Source organism: Alligator mississippiensis, chromosome 10, assembly GCF_030867095.1.
Source record: "Alligator mississippiensis isolate rAllMis1 chromosome 10, rAllMis1, whole genome shotgun sequence".
Taxonomy (NCBI): Eukaryota; Metazoa; Chordata; order Crocodylia; family Alligatoridae; genus Alligator; species Alligator mississippiensis.
The window spans coordinates 54,648,304-54,668,012 of record NC_081833.1 but is presented as its reverse complement, the minus strand read 5'-3'; the positions used below and the strand labels follow the sequence as shown (position 1 = coordinate 54,668,012).

The following is a 19,709-nucleotide window of genomic DNA, read 5'->3' as shown; positions in this document are numbered from 1 at the left end:
TATGCTGTGATTCATAAAGCTATCACAACGTTGTTATTTGTATGACTTGTGAAAGCCCAGCATACCCTAATGACTCCTTCCTCATTGCAGTACACTCCCACTTCGGCATCGTGCAATAGTGCTTAAATGAGCTGCAATAAAATTAGTGATGGTAATAACTAAGAATAGTAATGTGATAATTAAGTATGCGTACGCTTAAAGATTACTGTTGTGTGGGTGTTTATATGTGTATATATTTGCATTGCTTTAGTCCCTTTCAACAGAATAGGGAAATACTAATTTTTCCTGTCCAAAATATAACTCTTTGTATGAATTATAGCCATTTTGTAAAAATAAAAAACCCAAAGAAAATTGTTCCTGAATATAAGGGTATCCTAAATAAATCAAAGTAGAAAAATTTTGCTCTTTTTAAATACCATCTTGATTTAATCCAGCTACCCTAGTCTGAAGCAACAGTCTGAAACAACAATACAATTTCTTTCTGTGTTTTCTTTTTTTCTTTTTCTTTTTTTTTCTAGTTGAGAAGGTAGAGGGCAAATTTCTAGCCTCAGTTTTTGTTGCTAAGTTACAGTGTAAACTAAAAAACTTGGATTTTTTTATCAAAGAAAAGCTGACAGGACGTTTCCTTTTGAGCTGCAGAATAACAAACAGCATTAGCATGGGCCCCTTTTTAATACTGTGCTAACTATGTAGTTAAATGCATAATTATCAAAAGCACTAATGCTACCTTTAACTTCTTCCTAATGCATTTCCAATTTGTTTCTTGGGTTATCTTTCTCACCCAGGCGTATTGATGATGACAAAGGAAGGACTCATGAGCTGGAGCATTCTGCTATAAAATGTATGAGAGGAATTCTCTACTGCTACATGCGTCAGGCTGATAAGGTAAACCACTGCAGTATGGACACAAGCTCTCACTTAATTCTAAAGGATTAATTTAACTATAAGCAGTGGCATCTTCTATATATAGATAAAATTAAAAGGGCAATGTAATACTCCAGTGCAGCCTAGCTAAGAAATGACTGCTTCCATTTTCTGGGCCCAGCAATATGAAAATTTGGCAGGTAAGAATCATCCAGAGAATAAATTGTCAAATATATTCAAAATTACTTTGTTTTTCTGGCCCTGATCCACAGTCCTACTGTACAATGGCTTCACTACACAATCCTTCTTTCTACTGCAGTTATCTGCAGGGGACTAGGAGAATAGAACTCCTTCCCAGTTGTACACCCCAGCATGGGGCCAAGGAGCACTGACAGCCTAAGTGTAAGCCAAAAGAATGGAAGGTTCTTCATATGTAGGTATTTATTTGCAAGTCCTGGGGAAGAATGAGAGAGACTTCAGTGCTGCTGCTGTTTTTCCTGAATGGGCAGCAATATCTAGGAGTATAAATAGAAGGGAGAAGGCTGGAGACTGAAAATCTTGAATGTATTTTGATGTGGATTTTATTGGACCTGTCCATTATGCCTTCTTTGGGAAACCTATAGCTAGGGGCTACTGGAATTCATGTTGGAAACGCACTGCTCGGCAGCTCCTTTAATCATAGAATTTCCCTTGTGTGCCCCTCCTGCTGCTCATTGGAGAGGGACCATGCTGCTTGCTGTTTATCCCTGACTAGTGGGGAGGCAAAAACTGTGGTTTTAAATATGCCACGGTTTTTGTCACCTGCTGCTGATTGGCATAAGGGTCCCAGTGGCCCCGCCACTTGCTGCTGACTTGACAGGAGGCAAAAACCACGGGATATTTTAAAATGTGGTTTTCACCTCCCAGCAGCCATCAGGAGCAAACAGCAGGGCTGAAGGGGCCCCTCTGCCAATTAGCGGTGGAGGATGTACAAGGAAAACTCTAAGATTAAAGGAGCCACTGCTCAGCATACTTGCGACAGAAATTCTAGTGTTCCCTCCCTCTAACAGACTTTTTTTTTTAAATAGAGATTAAAGGAACAAGTTTAAGACTATTTGTGAGATTAGTTTAGCTCTGTGATTCTCAACTGGGATGCTGCAATCTTTTTAGAAGGATAACATAGGTGCAAGGGGGTCAGCACCATGAGAAATTAAATTAGTGCCACTTTAAATGGGGTGCTGCTAAAATCAGAAACATTATAGAGGGATGACTGGCATCTAAAAAGGTTGAGAACCAATAGTCTAGCTGAAACTCTGGGGAGGGTGTTATGATTTGGGAGAGGGTTGTTCACTTTGTTTTTAATTTGTTAACATCAACGTTCTGTATTTAAATATACATCCTTTCTGAGTGGGTTATTTGGCAAGGTGATGTGACATTGTCCTAGAAAGCAGATAATTCAAGGAGGCTTACTTATAAGAAGATGTCCCCAAGAGGTTAAGATATTCAAATATGAATATAATTATTTTCCTTTTGGCAAAATGTGTAAATCTTTTATTTTACTTCACTTTCTGATGATTTCATAAGTGCTAGATGCATCCCTTTTCAAGAAAGAGAACAGGAATACATTACTTCTTTAACAGCTCTTAAAGTTTAAAATTTGCTGGTTATGTCATATATAAAACATAAACATGAAAGAAGGTGTTGTGGTTGCATCAACATGCTTTTTTTTAATCTTCACTTAAGCATTAAAATGACTGAACTGTTTGGATTTCTTTTTTAATTAATAAGTGTAGTGTGGTCTGTCTGGAGAACACCATGATAAATGGGAGGAAAAGAAAGTTATATTTGGGGTTTTTTATGTTGGAACTATATAACAAACCTATAATTTGTCTACCCATGCTTGATATTGCACATCATTATGAACAAAGATCTTTTAAAATATTGTTTTACTAATCATTTATAGATTCTTGAGTATTTTGCAGTAACAAAGCAAGCAACTTATACCATATTAGTATCACCTGAAATAAGACCTCAAGTTGCAATAATACATCTATCTCTAACAAGTAGGGGTGCACCAATAAAGATTTTCTTTGCCAACACCAATAGCAGATTATTAAACAGTCGTATTGGCCGATACTGATCTGATAGACGAATTACAGGAATGTAGCTGGGCAGCTTTGAAAGCAGTGCCCTGTAAATAAGTCTGTGGAGGGGAAGGGGTGTGGGAGGGCAGATCGAGGCTGCCATGGTGAGGGAGGGAGTGGATAAGGGGCAGGTGCTGCCCAGTCAGGTACCCTAGGGCTGGGAGCGGGACAGAGTTGTAGGTGGCTTGTCCAAGGGGTGTGGGGGGTGGGCCCTTCCTGTTGCTGCACACCCCCGGGGGAGGAATGGCGGGGATGTACTCCCCCCTGGCATTGTGCATGGGGTGGAGGCAAGCTGCCCACTGTGGGCTTGGGGCCAGGGGCTGCACCAGCCTCTTCCTGGTGGGGGAGCTGGGCCAGGACTGGGCTCAGAGCAGGTGGGAGTGGGACAGGCTCAGTTGTGCAGGGTGGGTGGCAGTGGTACTGGGAGGGGTGGCTATGGGGGGCAAGGCAGATTTTTGGGGTGGCTGTAGCCCCCCCAAACCCCTTCTGACCCCTAACTACTATGAAACTATAGATCTAAGCAATGTGCATTTTATCATGTCTCAGCTAAAATCATGCTAAAATATAGTACTACTGTATTTAACTTTATGGTGTCATATAATCCACAACACACAAATCTCAGAAGAATCAGGTTTATATATCTCATTTACTTATTAATGAGCCAGTATATATGCCCTGCAGGTGATACTCATGTTAGTAAATTTGTGTTTTTTCTAGTTTTTAGTATTGTTGCTTTGTAGGTTAATAGCTTTGACTAATCTTAGCCTAAATTGATTCTGTCAGAGGAGTTATTTCTCTCTTTGACATACAGTAGTTTGCTATGGGGAAAGACCAGAGTTTGTCAGGGTCGGGCAATTATTTTGGGTGGAGGGCTGCTTTCCCAGTTTTGGCAGGCTGTTGAGGGCCACATGGGTTGCCCCGACCCCTTGTCACCACCTTCGGACCAATGTTTCAGTGTCTTGGGACCAGTGTTCCTGGGCCAGCACCGGTGGGGCCCAAAGTGGGGAACAGGCTGGCAGGGGTCTGTGGAGCTGGGCTGGGCTGCACCAGCAGGGAGACGGGGGAGCTGGCCCAGCTGCATACAACCCCTGCCGGCTGGGACCCTGCACTCCTGTGACCCTGCTCTGGGCCCTGCGGGCACTGGCCCCGAGACACTAGTGCGGGCCCTGTACTCCTGCTGGCTCCCCACCCACTCACTCCTTGCCCACTCACTGTCCCCCAGCCCCGTGGTACAGGTGGGGGGCAGCACACAGCCCCACCCCCCTGCTTGCCATCAGGGAAGAAGCTGGTGCTGAGCGCGGGGAGAAGCGGCCCCTTGCCTGCCCCATGGCTGGCTCTTCCTGCTGCAGGCCCTCGTACCCTATGCGGGGCTGTCTGGAGCAGGCACAGGGGTGGGGTGCCGGCCACAGGGTGAATGAGGGGCTGCTTTTCCCCGTGCTTAGCACCAGCTTGTAACCCGGCCATGCTGCCAGCCTGGGCCCTGTGCTGGCTCCGGGCTCGCCTGTTGGGGCTGCATGCGGTGGCAGCAGCTGTGGCCCCCCTGCTTGCTGTGCTGGGCAATGTTAGCTGCTGCTGCCCACCCAGAGCTTGCGCACTGGGCATCACAGAGGCAGTGGTGGCAAACACTGCGTGGTGCGGCAAGCGGAAGGGGCTGCAGCTGCTGCTGCCACGCGCAGCCCCAATGGGTGAGCCTGGAGCTGGAGTCGGTGTGGGGCCCAGGCTGGCAGTGGGGCCGGGTTATAAGGTGGTGTTGAGCACAGGGTGGGGAAAGCGTCCCCTTCCTGCCCTGTGCCCGGTGCCTCATGCTGCAAGCGGCTGAAGCAGGGAGCAGCGGCAATGGGGCGGGAGAGGGGCTGCTTTTCCCTGCACCGGAAAGGAGCAGGGAAGGAGCCCGGGCAAAAGCTGAGCGTGGGAGGTGGGGGGGTAGGGGGGGAAGTGGCCCTTCCCCTGCACTGTGGCTGGTGCTGCAGTGCGGGGCGCCAGCCACGGGGCAGGCAAGGGGCTGTTTTTCCCCACCCTGTGCTCAGCTTTTCCCTGGGCCACTTCCCTGCCCTCCCGCCCCCCACCTGAGGTTCCAGCGTGGGGCAGCCACGTGGTTCCAAGCCAGAAGCCCCTGCTGGGGCTTCTGGCAGGGTCAAGCGGGCCATGCTGTTGTGGGAGCCTGCTGGGCTTCCCATGTGCCCTACTGCCCTTGGTTCCTGTAATTTTTTGACAGGAACCAAGGGCAGATGAATATTAATTTTCTAAATTTTTTAGGGGCCCTGCGGGTCAGATAGAATGGCCTCGCAGGCTGGATCCAGCCCACTGGCTGTATTTTGCCCACCCCTGGTTTATGTGAATAGTAGACAGTGAGGGAGCTGACAGACGTGGAAAAAAAACAACCCCAAAATGGCCACTTTACTGGTAGAGGCACCGCATTAGTTTGACCCAGCTCTGCGGCGTCTGTATAGATTGGGCACTTCAGCAGGGCTTTTTGGCGCTTTTAGTTAACGCTGATTTAATCAGCTATTAGTTGAAAGTTCCAAAAAGCCCTGCTGAAGCACCCGATCTATACAGACATAGGGTGAACTAGGTCCAGCCAACATGATGCCTCTTTTGGGCATGTGCTATGCTCAGCGTGGGGGTGCACTGAGCTTAAAGCAAAGTGCCATTCTTTTTTTCACGTCTGTAAGCAGCCTAAATGATCATAGATTGCATATTGTAAATATAGTGGCTGTTATTTGTCATCTTAATTACTGTACAGGCTTCTCTGCTCAGGCATTAGAGAAACCAACAATTTGAGATGCGATTCAGATGCGAGTAGTCTAGATCACATACACCTGTACACTTACAGAAAAAAATTGTAGGATAGAAAAAACATGAGCTATGTTTGCCAAAAATGGACACACTTGAATTAAGAATATAATACTGCCTGCTACTGCTGCTCACCAATTAGTTGATTGTCTTCCACTTAGGCTCCTGACAGATGTTCAGTTAAAGGCCCAAGTGGGATCAGATTTATGATCTCAACAGTTGTGTTTCCTGCTATGCTACATGTGCATGTTAGGTGGCATGATTATTGGATCGGGGTCAGATTCCAGTTGTGCCATATTACAAGTGCAGGGGGAACACAGGATCATGATCTTGGGTTCCGCCTGCTCCAGCAAGTAGCACACCAGTCAGATAATTGGTGCTCCCAGTCTCAGGGTGCATTGGAACCCTTGACTCCAGTGGTCCTGCAAGCTGGGAGCAGCTGTCATCTGATCAGCACTGCTAGTTTTAGGAGTATACTGGATAAAAGGGCTCTGATGGGCTCCTGAAGCTGGGCCTGGCCATGTTTCAATTTGACGCTACAAAGGTATCAAAGTTATTACGTGTTGTGTTGCGTACTAACTTTCCGGCTTCTTCCCTGTTTATCTTGCCATTAATTGCATGAACATGTGGCTGGGTTACTACTTAAGATGTGATCAAGTAATCAATCACTTCTTAACTCCAGCATGCTGGGGCATTATTTACTAAATGCAATACTAGTAACTTCTGGTTTATTGTGCAGTTGTACAATGTGCATTTTCTCTTCCATTTATAGGATACCTTGCATCTGAGGTCCTTACATTACTGAATATGGCTTTTTGATAGAAAATTAGCAGCAATCTTGAAATAGTGTGGAATTTAGATTGTATTTTATCAGTCATTGTGGTCACGGCACTAGAAAACTCTATTCTACAAACTGATATTGCTCGATCACATTTAGAAAGGGGTCTTTCCCTGTCAGATACAGGAGTATTCCATTTCCTTTCGGGTTTGATTACCTTCCCCAAGCCCTCCCACTGTCTCCTCTTCTCCCCCCCCCCCCCACCTCCCTCCTGCTCCCATTCCTTCCCTCTTCTTTTGATGTTTCTCCTTTTTCCTTGTTTTACTTCTGTCTCCTTTACCTTTTCTTCTGTCTCTTTTTTTTTCTGTTTTTTTTCTTGGTCCTTGTCTTGTATCAGATCAACAGCTACACCCATGGTTTTCTCCAGTGGTACCCAACCTTTTTGCCCTGTGGGCCAGAAGAGCTGGCCCACTGATGGCCCAACTGTGGCCTGATCTAGCTACGTGGGACTGGTGTCCAATCCAGCTGCATAGGGGCTGGCCTGGCTAGAGCTGATCCAGCCACATGAGGCTTGAAAGTTTGGCAGCGGGGAGCAGCGACAGAGTTAATTCCCCCTGCTCCCCTGCTGCCAAACTTCTGGATCTGTAGGGAACCCCTCAGATTGGGTAACTGCTTGTGTGTCAGGGGTTGAGCCACCTCTGTTGTATGCTGCTTAACATACCTCTTTGAAGTCAATTTGCAACATCTGAGCTTTCGCCAGTATGTGTGCGTGCGCACGCGCGCGCACACACACACACACACACACACACACACACACACACACACACACACACTTTCTTTCATATAAATTGGTGGGATTACAAACTTTCTATTTAATATAGGAATGCTGATGAAGTAGTTTTTTATTCAACCTTTATTTGGGCCCTTTTCCATTTCAGTTCCATATTTTTAAACATTTCTACTGATAAGCATGGTATTTATGACACACTATCTTAACCATATTGCAAGTACCAGAAAGTAGCTACTGTTGAGCATCAAAATATGACCAATATAAGGAGTTTTGGGTATGTAGGGGAGGGTTACTTACATCTGTACTTCCAGAGTTATGTAGGAGGCACTGGGGTAGAAAGGAATCATGAAGTAAGATTTAGTTCTGTGACAACATTTCAAATCCATGAATTCAAAGTCCTTGCGATATGCTTGAATACATTTTCCAGTAGCTTCTTAAGATTTTGATTGCACTAAAATGAGCTTTTTCACCTTTTACTTTTTTTTGTTACCACTGTGACACTTCATAAAAATGCCAAATAAAATCCAAGTAAGGATAAAGCAGATTCTTAAACAGCTTATACATCATTTTAAAATAGGAATTTATCACAAAGATCTTTTGTTTTTCCCCTTCCCCATCAGTAGAAAAACATGCTGGATGTTTTCTTTTATTTTAAACTATTCCCATGGTGTTGTATTTTATTTCCAGTCTCATGCCACATTAACCTCTAAAATTTATAAAGCCTGTTTTTTTGCTTAGATTTCAAATTAGCCCTTTTTAACAGCTTCAGTACTGGAAGCACAGTTATGCAATTTTCTTTTTGTGTATCTTTAATCATTTAGGACTTGCTATTCCCTTTGCACAGTAATTAAATTTAAATTCTCATGATGTGCTCCTGTGTATACTGAACAAAGATGCAAATGATAAAGTACCAAAATGTCAGTTGAAACTGTTGTTTTATTAACTAGTAAGATCTACACACTTTTAGATCAGTATTGGAAAAAAAAGAAACATCTTGATTTAATCCAGCTATTCTAGTCTTAAGCAACAGTCTGAAACAACAATACAATTGTATGCATGAGACTTCAAGATTAAAAACAACAGTAAAAATCCTGCTGCTGTTCAAATGCAGAGCCCTGAAAGAGTTGTTGTGTGCTCGTATGTTTTACTGACGTCCTTTTCAACGAGAATTGTAGTAAAACTTAGAACAGTGACTTCTAGCAGTAATGCACTGGTGTCACTAGGCTAGTAAAGAAATGTTGCTCCTTTAATGAGAGAAATTGTATTTTTAGCATAAATGGCAATATAAGCATGTAGTAATGCTACTAGCCAAATAAAGGCACATCAGAAATTCATGAAATGTTTAGGTAACTAAAACCTAAGAGGACTTCAAATTTAAGATGACCCCCCCCCCCCCCCCCCATTGGGTTCTATATATGGAAAATATATAAATTTGTTACAATTTCCATGTATAAGATCTAATTACTTGAAGGGCTGTCCTAAATTCATTCCCCCCTTCCCCCACTACTACAGCTTCAGGGGGCAGGTGGCCCGCTTGTCCTCTACTCCCCCTGCACTACTTCTTTCCCTTGCAGTCTTCCCATCCCCTCTGCCACCTGCACCCTCTGTATCTGCTTCCTATAGCCTCTGCCCCCCCTTAGCTTCTTTTCCTTCCCTCCCTCTTCCCTTTTACTGTCAGATGCGTCTCTAGCTGGATTCCCTCCTGGGCTACAGAGCACATGGAAGCCTCTTCCCAGCCCTACAGCAGTGTCCTGGGGCCAGACCTCCACTGATGCTGATTGGCTGGGCACGAGACAGAGTTTCCTTGTGTTCCTTGCTCAGGAGAGAATTGAGCTGTGTCTGATAGTAAGGGTGGTGGGGAGGGGGCAGAGGTTGCAGAGGGCAGGCAGAGTTGCGTGGTCAGGTGGCTGCTATGGTTCTGACTCTGCCCCAGCACAGGTATGGGGCCAGAGTCACAGCCACAGCAGCTGCCTGCCTCCCCCCCTTCCCCCCCCCACTTCTTTGTATTTAAAAAAGGAGACAAGGGGCCTTCCCCACTGCTAAATGGGGGAGGAAGGAGGAACCGGACTTATCTTAGATTTGAGTAAATATAATACCCCTTGATTAAAGAAAAAGAAATTGGGAAGGGGGTGAACTAGGCATAGTGAAAGGGAGGGCACTGGTGGGGAAAAAATCACCTCACAGATGACAGATAATATGAATGTAATAACAGAGGAGAAAAATCAAATGTAAAATGATTGTATAGAATAAAAACAACTTTTCATTCTGGAACAGCTGGAATACAATGAAGCCATAGCCTGAAGCATACTAAGCATAAACCTTAGCTTCATAGTAAGCATCAAGTAGCAGTGAAATGCAATGGCAATAATTAAGTTTCTATGTAGTGTAGAAAATATTTAATTATGTAACCAGAGTGATGGGATGAAATATAGAAAGAGGCCATTATTGGTATATTAAACTGAACACTTCTGTCTTTTTATTTAAAAACAAAATTGAACTGGGCATGAAATACTTTTTGTTCTGGATGCCAGTTTGCATAATTCCAGTGTTTTTTGTAAATATATGTAAATGTTTTAAGTAAACCATAATATTAAGTGATTAGAAGCTTCATGTATTTGGGAACTCTCTGATTTGTACCTTAAAAATACCTAAAATAGATATTGAATTTGTATGTTTGTAAAATATATTCAAACTTATAGGATTTTTAAAAATTTGTCTTTAGGTTCAGCAATTTAAACAAGATCCCAGGCCATCCAAATGCCTTCATTCTGTTTTCAGTGCACATACTGGAGATGAAGTCTTTTCCCATGAAGAATATGGTCATCTTCAGGTAAAAACAATACTGTTAAACAAGGGAGTGGTTTATTCTCAGGTTACTATAGTGCTGTATCTCCTCTCCTTTCATAATGCAGGCTTCTTTTGAGACTCACTAGGGTTATGGAATGTGATAAATTGAGATTTCTGCTGCAGCTTATATTGAAAAGAATAAACTCCTTTGAAATCTGACTGTGCTGTATATTTCCTTCAGAAGATATCAATACAGCAGTAAAAATGTTGCTTTCTTTTAAGTGTAAAAGTGGCCACCAGTAAATAACCCTAGCATAAAAATGTTGCTACACATACTGTACAGTCAATAAAATAAAGGATTAGTGTAATGTTATATTGGATACTGTATTTTTATCAATAATCCTAGCTTTATTTTTCAGAAAGCCGAGCAATTTAATTTAATAGCAAAGAGTTAAGGGACCTGTCAACAGTTTTGTTTTAGTTATTCATTTGTTGTTCTCTATTGTATGCAATGCTCACTTCTGAGATTGAATATAATAATTGCTCTACTGTTTTGGGGTTTATTTTGTCTTTTTCAAATTACTGGACATTGATTTGTCCTCTGTAACCCTGATCTACCTTTCCAATATAACACACCAATTTCATTCCACTGGTTCACTTCCTTGTACATTCTCAACATCAGCATCCTGACTCATAACAAAATGAGTTGGTACAACTCTAGGAAACATGCTGCTGCTTTCAAAGGAGTAGATTCAAGAGCAAAGCAAAAAATATTGTGCACTTAATCGAGAGTGACTTTTATGTTTAGAATTATTTCATTTCTTGGTGTCAATATAGCCATAGTGTTTCCTTCATAAAAGATAAATGTGTAAGAAGCAAAAAATAAAACCCTCAGTTTTCTGCAGTTCTTCTGAGGAAAGGGTTATACTGCTGTCTTCAGGTCTGCAGAGTGAAACGTCTTCAAGATATGGAAAGAAATTGCAAGGTCATTTGTATACTTGAAAAGGCCTGGGGCTGATGCAGTGCCCTGTGCTCCAAGCCTGTCCTCCTGATTGCAGCTCTGCATTTCTGCTTTTGCTGAGGTAGCCTCTCTTGTGGATTTCTTGAAACCTTCATGCTGAACAAAATCGGGGGATGCTAGAAAATGCAGTACTGCATTTGTCAGCATTTTATTCTAGACTTCTGTCACTGCAAGGGAGCATTGGCAAGAAGAGTAGCCATACCTCCTGCCTTCATTAAGACTGCATGTTCAGATGATCTAGTAGAGATCTCCTGGGTTTGAATTTCTGGTAGAAAAACTTACCTGAACAGACACTTGAGTGCTGAGCCATTGCATAGCCATGGGGTCCCTATGCATGTCTCAGCATGCTATGTAGACTCTCCAGTCTGCCTGGCAACAGATGAGAGCAGTGCATAGGGCAGGTCTGATTGACTGACCCAGATTGCCTCACAGGCTGTCTCGCTGCAGCATAATGTGAGAATTGTGAAGGGGCTCCCTGCATGGTTGGAGCAGTAGAGTCCAACTTGAGTGACAGACACTCTCCCTAGACACATGGAGGGCTGTGCTGTGGCTTCTCACAAGATACATGTACTCTCCCAGGAGTCATTTAGCCCGGGCTGTTCCTAAGTTATTTTTCTCCTGGAATGGCCATTTTTGCTCTGGGAGAAAAATCCAGAATGTTTGTACACTCATGGATTCTCCTGGAAGAGGAGCAACTCTCCCAGTAGAAACTGTATGTGGCCTAAGTCTCCTTCAAATTGTGAAGTTCTATTCTGAATGAGTGTGCAAGGGCCTTTGCAAAATCAAAGGGGCTATGGTAGGAAATACTTAAGGGTGATGTTACAGATTACCTTTAAACCATACTGAAGACACTTAAAACTGGAGCATTCATCTGTTAAAGGGTGTTATCCTATTTTAAGTACCATCTAAATGTTTTAAAGATAACCCACATTTTATTTGGCTTATCTTTGTTTGGTCCTACCCAAGTCATTTCAGGGTATTGTTAGTCAGCTTGAGGGAGATAAAACTCTTAATTTGCAGTCCTCCAGCATCCCAGGATGTGAATTCCCAGCCCCTTTACCCATTCCCACCCTCCATACCTCTACTCAGCCCCTTCCTCCCTCCACATAGGGAGCAGCTGCTTTGAGAGACTTAAGAAAAGCAAAACCATGGAGTGGGAAAAGTATGGTACCCTGGCTCCATGTTCAGAGTGGGGAGCTCCTGAGACTGAAGTGCAGGGAGACCATGGAGCAGGGGGAGATATACATGCTTCCCCCAACTCCCTGGTGTCTGTGCTTGGTGGCTCCACACTGAGAGTAGAGCTGCAGTAATGCCAACTGTCACAAAAACATCACAAGCCTCAGGATTTCTAAGTCAAAATAACCCCAACTCGTGATCTCCCAATCGAACCCTCAAATCTCTGGATTTTCCCAGCTGGCAAGTCTGTGGAGGGGAAAGGGTGGGGGGAGGGATGGGGCAGGGGGAGATTGAAATCCCCATAGTAAGGGAGGGAGTTGGGCAGGGGCTGGGGTGAATGGGACCCTGGGGTGGGTTGTCCAGAGGCATGGGGCGGGGGACGTGGCTTCCTGCAGCTGCGTGCACCCCCAGGGGAGGCATGGGGGGCACGTGCCCCCTGTGGGGTGGGCTGCGAGCTGGGGATCTGTGCCCTGGGAGCTCAGCCACGCAATGCTAGTGTGCTGCCTGCCACACGGTAGGCAGGGGATGTGCCACATGTGTCCAGCATGCTCCATGTCTCCTGCCTGCCCGGTGGGCAGCAATGGCTTTGCAACTGAGCTCCTGGGGCAAAGGCAGCAGGGCACAGAGCACCAGCCTGCATCAGGAAGCCTGCCTCCACCCTGTGGGGGGGCACATCCCCCTAAAGTCTCCCCTGAGGTAGCCAGTTGGCCCTCCTCCCATACCTTTGGTTGACCAGCCCCGGGGCCCCATTCAGTCCTGCTGCTCCTGCTCTACTTCCTCCCTCACTGTGGGAGCCTCGAACTCCGCCCCATCCCTCCCCTTCTCTCTCCCCTCACCCCTTCCCCTCCACTTAGCAGCTGGGTGCTGTCTTTGTGTTTGTGTCTCACTCCCAAGCCACAGCCCCACCCCAGCCCTGCTGCTGCCTCTCACTCCTGACCCACAGTACCCTGCATCCTGCCAGAGTGTGCAGGGACCCACCCTCTCCAGTCTCCAAACCCCACACCTTCAAAATAACACCCCCCTGACACACACACACACACACACACACACACACACACACACACACACACACACACACACACACTCCAAAAATAGCATCTCATGATTTATATGCCAATCTCTTGATTTTTTTTAGAGCTTGTCTCATGATTTTTGGCACGGGAGGGTTGGCAATACTGGAGCTGCTGGGGGTTAACCCTCAGTGGCTCTACTCTCAGAATGGAGCCCTGCCCTAATTGCAAGGAGAGCTGGGAATGGCTCCATTCTCATCGTGGAGCTGCTGCATTAATTTCAGTGTGACTGGAGCCCCAGAAAGAAATTTCCCAGGCTCCTGAATCTCACTGTGTGATGGGTCCATAAAGAGCAGGAACACCAGAGGTTAATCCCCCACAGCTCTGCTCTCAGCAAGAAGCTGCTACACAGTGAGATGCAGCAGCCCAGGAAAGTTTTTCCCTATGCCTGTGTATCGCTGAAAATAACATGAAGGCTCCGTGCTAAGAACAGAGCTGCCAAGGACTAGCCCTGGTATCTTTGCTTTCAGCACAGAGCTGCCAGGTTAACTGATGTAATCCAGTGATTCTCAACTAGGGTGCCATGGCACTGTGGGGTGCCTTGAGATCCTTTTAAAGGTGCCTTTATACTGTTAAGCTTACAGACACGATTTACAAGATGAATCTTGATTTCACAAAATCAATAATGTTAAAAGTATTCTGTCTTGTTGGGGTCTTTCTAAATTCTTTGCAACAGAAGACTTGCTCTATTATTTTTCTAGGGTATAAAAAATGAGTGAAAACTAAGAGCTAAGAGCTGGCATTTACTGAGAGGTGCCTTGACTTCATTGAGGGCTGCCTCAAGTAGCACCTTGTCAAGGATATTTAAATGCATCTAGTTCACTGGAGCTATAGGGGGAGATGCAAACAGCTGCTGGGAAGGCATGGATGGGTAGTGTCCAGACAGACAGCAAGGATAGCCTAGACAGATAGCAAGCATGTAACAAAGCCATGCTTAGCTCTTATGTGGAACTTGTCATCCATGTATTTCAAAGCACATTATAAAGGAAGCTCAAAATCATCTCACACTGGGAAGCAGGCAGAATAGGTTCCAAGCACCATGTGGCAAGCTAGCAGCAGAATCAGGGCCAGAACTCAGCTCTCCTGACTGACAGATCAGAGCATGAGAGAAGCAATACTGTTTCTTTCCTGTTTGGTCACTGTCACCACATGAACAATATTAAGAATGGGATGGTGGTATGGAGACCTCTTTCATTTCCTCCAGGCCATAGCTGAGGCACATAGTAGGAGGTTTGCAATGTTTCTGCTTATGCTATACTTACTGTGTGGATAAATTTAGGACTTCATTCTCTAGGGCACCTTTAACCAGTGCTAAATTAACCAGAGGAAAAAAAGTCTCCAGTCTCCTTGCTCAGTCTGCCTTCCTATGACAAGGGCAAGCTTTCATGCCTGGTGCAAGCACCAGCCTGCCCCCTGTCTACAGACCAGCCACCCTCCTCTCTCACCTGCCACACATTGATGTAATAATATTGATGTAATAATTAAGCGGGAGGCTGCCCATTATACACCCCAATATTAGGGGGGCTATCTGTGGCTACGTTCCATCCCTGCACCGCAGCCCAAGCCTCCCAGATGGCATCTCAGGCAGTCAACTCAAACATCCCCTTCAGCCATTAACTGTGGCCCCTTCCCTGGGACCTTTGGCTTCCCTTTAAGTCCTGGCCCCATCTCAGGCCAGTCAGGACCCCGATCTCCTTTGCTCTATATGGATGTCCCTCGCAGTGGGCCCTTGGCCCTTTTTGACCCCTGTCTGGGTCCTGGCCCCAGCATTGACCAGTCAAGTCCCTCGGTTAGATCTAAGCCTCCTGCCTGCATTCAGGGATTGGGGTCCCCCATTCCCAGCTCAGGTGCTTCACAAAAGGTGCCTGGCACCGCAGGGTTACTCGCCCCAGCAGGCTCAGGTGCTTCAAGAAGCTTACCTGACCTTCCCTGGATTAGATGGAACATATAACTCACGCAGAGGTGAGGGCTGAGGTTAGGGTGCCCCTACCCACCTTTCACCGGGGTGGTAACTGTCATGGTATTTCCTGAGGGCTCCCACACCACTGGGAGTCCTACCAGGCCACCCACTCCTGGCAGGGTGCAGTTTTAGGTTGTGCCCAGGACCAGAGCCTTCTGCTCCTACCTGCAAGATGTTCCCACTCAGCCAGACAATATTTCTTGCCTGGTTCCCAGTAGTAAACTGCTCTTGTTTATAGGCAGCCAGCGTTCTAAAATGGCTGACATAATCTAACACCAGCTGAGTGTTTGATCTAGCCTCTAAAGTGGCAGGCACCACTGGTGCCTGCCACACTTCCTCCTTTACTTCCCTCTTTTCCACCTCCAAGCTTACCTGTGACCTCCAGCCCCATCTGAGAGGACCAGTAGAGTCCTGGCTCCTGTTCACACCCCCTCTCACTATCCCCGTAGCAGCAAGTCACAGCTGTGCACGTCTGAGACGGCATTAAGCTTTAACCTTTGACTGCTCTGAAACTGCTCTAACTTTATGATGACATAAGGTTCCATAGGTTTAAAATGTTTTAAAGGTAACCTGTATGTAACAGCACGCATAAGTACCAACATATTATAGACTCATTACAGCATTTTTCCTCATTTTCAGTCCTAGCCCTTTTTCTGGGATTATACTTTATGTTTTGTTAGTTTGGAAGCATGTTCTTCAGCATATTAAAATAAACAAAATTAAAGGACAGTCAAATATGGTGTCCAGAATATTTTTCTCAAAGACAAATGGTGAAACTTAAGTCTATTTTTTTCTTAAAGTATGTTACTGTTTAAAATGACAGTTCATAGTCCACTAATTTAGTTTGTGAATCAGTGAAGTTATATGAAACTTGTCTTACACAATGACCATATACAACGTTTACATTTTTCATTTGTGTTATTGATGTTTCTTTAGGTATTCTGGTGCGAACACTAAGGCAGTTGATGTTGATGACTAATGCTCTATTAAGTTACAGAAGAAAACAACCCATTTTTTTCATAAATATAATCACGTGCTGAATAGTTGATTAAAATTAATGCTTTCCTTCAGGCGGTTGCATTAATATTAGTTTGGGGTGAAATGGGCTGCTTTCCAGATATGATGCTTACTGCTTAAGCTACTACTCACCTTCTTATAGTGCTTTACTTGCCAATAACTTGTCATTTAAATAAACTTGAGACAGCTTGTCATAAGCGATTGTGAAATAATTGCCTGTGGGTCAAAATAGTATTCCCAAGCAAAAATGTCTATTATCATAGTTTACAAGTAAATCTTTAGAAAATAATTTTGTAGGAGTTCATAATATTGCTTGTAGCAGTTCTCCTGATCGAGCATGTTGTGTCATTGCACATACATTATTGTGTTGTGCACAAAGGATGATATTTTTTCATAACTAAATCAGCAGCTCCTAAATGTCATCATAGAGAACTAATTTCTGTACATCTTTTATGCTTTTTTCCCTTTTGGAATTCAGCATATCATGACCCTATAAAACTAAAGATTAATAACCAGCTTTAATTGTCCTTTTTAGATAAATGCTGTGTCACTATTTCTTCTCTACCTGGTTGAAATGATATCCTCAGGACTGCAGATTATCTACAACACAGATGAGGTACTGTTTTCTGTTATTAGTAAAATATATACTGAAAGTTTCTCTTGGCTCTTACTTAAATTTTGAACTCTAAACATGACTTGTTTCTATATTTGTTGTTGGTCACTTGGTTTTAATGACTATCATTAAATAAGCTGCCTACATAATGAGTGGTAAAATGTTACAGCAACAAAGAATACATAGAACTTGATTAGACAAATTTTTATAACATTAAGACATATCAAGGAACCATAACAGTTGAAAGCTACCAGGTTCTTCTGGGATAGATACCTTCCAGTTATGCAATTCTGATCTTTCACCAGTGTCAGTGGCTTGAAAGCCAATTAAGATTTGAATGTCCTATTTATTTGTTTTTGCATCATTGTTGCCTCAATCAGTGATAACAGAAGTTGCATGTATCAAAGAAACACTGTTGTTAGGGATCTCAATAAATCACACTGAAAGTGTCCCCACAGTGGCTCCTTTAATGTGTTTCATTTTGCCATGTGACCTTCCCCTCCCCCCCTGATTGTTGGTGGGGGCCCACTGACCAGGCTGTTTGCCACTGATCGCCGGGGAAGTGAAAACCATAGCATATTTAAAACCTCTGCCAATGGGAAGAGGAGGGGCAGGGGGAAGCTAGTGGCAAAATTAAAAAGGAGCCACTGCAGGGGGTACTTCTGGTGTGATTTACAGAGATCCCTACCTATTGTGAACCACAGATCAATTATAATAGTGAAATTTTATCGTGAAAATGTTAGGAGAGTAGCTCTAATACCAGTTGCAAAAACATCCTTTCATCTGTCTGTCTTGCTTGTAGACTAGGAGTTTTGCACAGGATAACATGTCCAAGCATGAGCCATGTGCAAAAGGAAGTGTTTCAAGCTCTGAAAAGGATGTTTACAGAGATGATCTCACCCATCTCTGAAATCTAATTGTGTTATAGATGATGGGAGGAAGAAGTAGGAATTGGTAACGGTGCTTTATGATGGTAATTTAAAAATTTTTGTCAATGTGGATGAAGTCAGTATTTCTAATCATGCTTCTGAAACAATTTAGGTTTAATGAAAACAACTAGTAGTTTCATTAGTATAGCTGTGTATTTGTCAGGCTTTGCAACTCATATAGAACACAGGTAGGTCTTTACATTAACTAATGTGACACAGGAAAGAGATCTTGGAGTCGCATGGACAGATTGCTAAAAACATCACCTCAGCATTCAGCAGCTGTCAAGGGCAAACACGATGTTAGGCATTATTAAGAAGGGACTTGTAAATGAATTGGAAGGTATTATCGTGACCCTTTTTATAAATGTATGGTCCGTTCACGCCTTGAATACTGCCTGCAGTTTTGGTACCTCCTTCCCCACTCTCCTCCCCCCCCCCCCCCAAGGATATAGGACAGCTAGTAAGTAGGGCTGTGCGAAACAGCACTCTTCTGTTTCGCCTTGAGTTTCGAGGTTTCGATGGAACAGTGTTTCGTATCGAATTTCATTTTGATTCGAAACAGCTGTTCCGTTTTGCTTCATTGAAACAGTGAGGCTGTTTCGATGTTTTGCTAGTTTCCCCAGTGTCCAACTGGGCTGATTTCCTTTCCCCAGCCTGATGTAGCTGGGGATGGGAACTCAGCCCAGCTGGACTGACTTCCCATCCCCAGCACTATGGTCAAAACGTTTTGACTTTCAAAATGTTTCGACTAGCCTCATTTTGTTTCGAGGCTGTTTCAAAGCCCTTTGCTTAGTTTCAATTTTGCTGTTTCAACCTCAAAATGAGTCTAAACAGCATTGAAACAAAATGGCCGGCGAAATTTCGCACAGCTCTACTAGAAAGGATACAGAGGAGGGCAACAAGAATGAATTGGACATGGAGAAGCTTCTGCATGAAGAGAGACTAAATAGACAGGACTTCTCCTTTTATGAAAGAGATGCTCAAGGGGAGAAATAATAGAGGTTTACAAATATTAAATCATGCAGAGAAAGCAAATAGGTACTTAACTATTTGCTATCTCTTGAAATTTGAGAATGAAAGGACATAACATTAAACTATTGGGTAGTATGTTTAAAACTGACAGTTTATTTATTTATTTGCAATATCATGCAATTTAACTTGTGGAACTTATTGCCACAAGATGGTGTGGAGGTTGATCATTTAACACAGGTTAAAACAGGAATGACCAAAATCACGAAGAAAAGGTCTATCAGTACATATTGAATATAGGAGGTAGGTATGCAACCTCTGAATCTGAACTTACTAAACCTCTGAATTCTGGAAGCTACAGAGGGAGAAGAGCAAGGAGTGGAAAATTCTTTACACTGTATTTTTTCACATTTAACATACACCTTTTTTCACACAAAAAAAAACAATTTGTGGAAATTAGTATGCACATTATATGAGAGAGAAACAGATTTCCCATGGGTCTGGAAAGTTGGCAGTGGAACAGTGGTAACAGTTAACTTTGCCACATTCCCCTGCCACCAGGTTTCCAGACCCGTGGAGCCCCATGTCCAGATGATATAACTCAGTATCCTGAATAGAGTCAATGTGCAGGGTCAGTCCACAGCCATACCCCACACATGGTCTTGGACCTGGCGCACTGGCTGGGAACTGATGTGTCAGGTTTGGGAGCCAGCATGTGTCATGGTCCTGGTATAGTTCCCATCTGGCCTGCAGGACTAACAGCTGGCTTGTCTTCCTAGGTTCTGCTACTCAGTTCCTCTGTAAAAAGATTTTTTTCCC

The 19,709-nt window shown here is 44.1% G+C and overlaps 1 protein-coding gene across 3 annotated transcripts in view; it reads left to right on the top strand.

Annotated features, from left to right (window-relative positions):
- Window positions 1-19,709, top strand: part of PHKB (phosphorylase kinase regulatory subunit beta) — a 205,508-nt gene that overhangs the window by 38,614 nt on the left and 147,185 nt on the right. For all 3 annotated transcript variants that reach the window (XM_014603360.3, XM_014603361.3, XM_006271202.4), the window contains 3 exons: window positions 786-885; window positions 10,071-10,178; window positions 16,915-16,995. In XM_014603360.3, coding sequence (XP_014458846.1) covers window positions 786-885; window positions 10,071-10,178; window positions 16,915-16,995 — 289 coding nt within the window. The remainder of the gene's footprint in view (window positions 1-785; window positions 886-10,070; window positions 10,179-16,914; window positions 16,996-19,709) is intronic.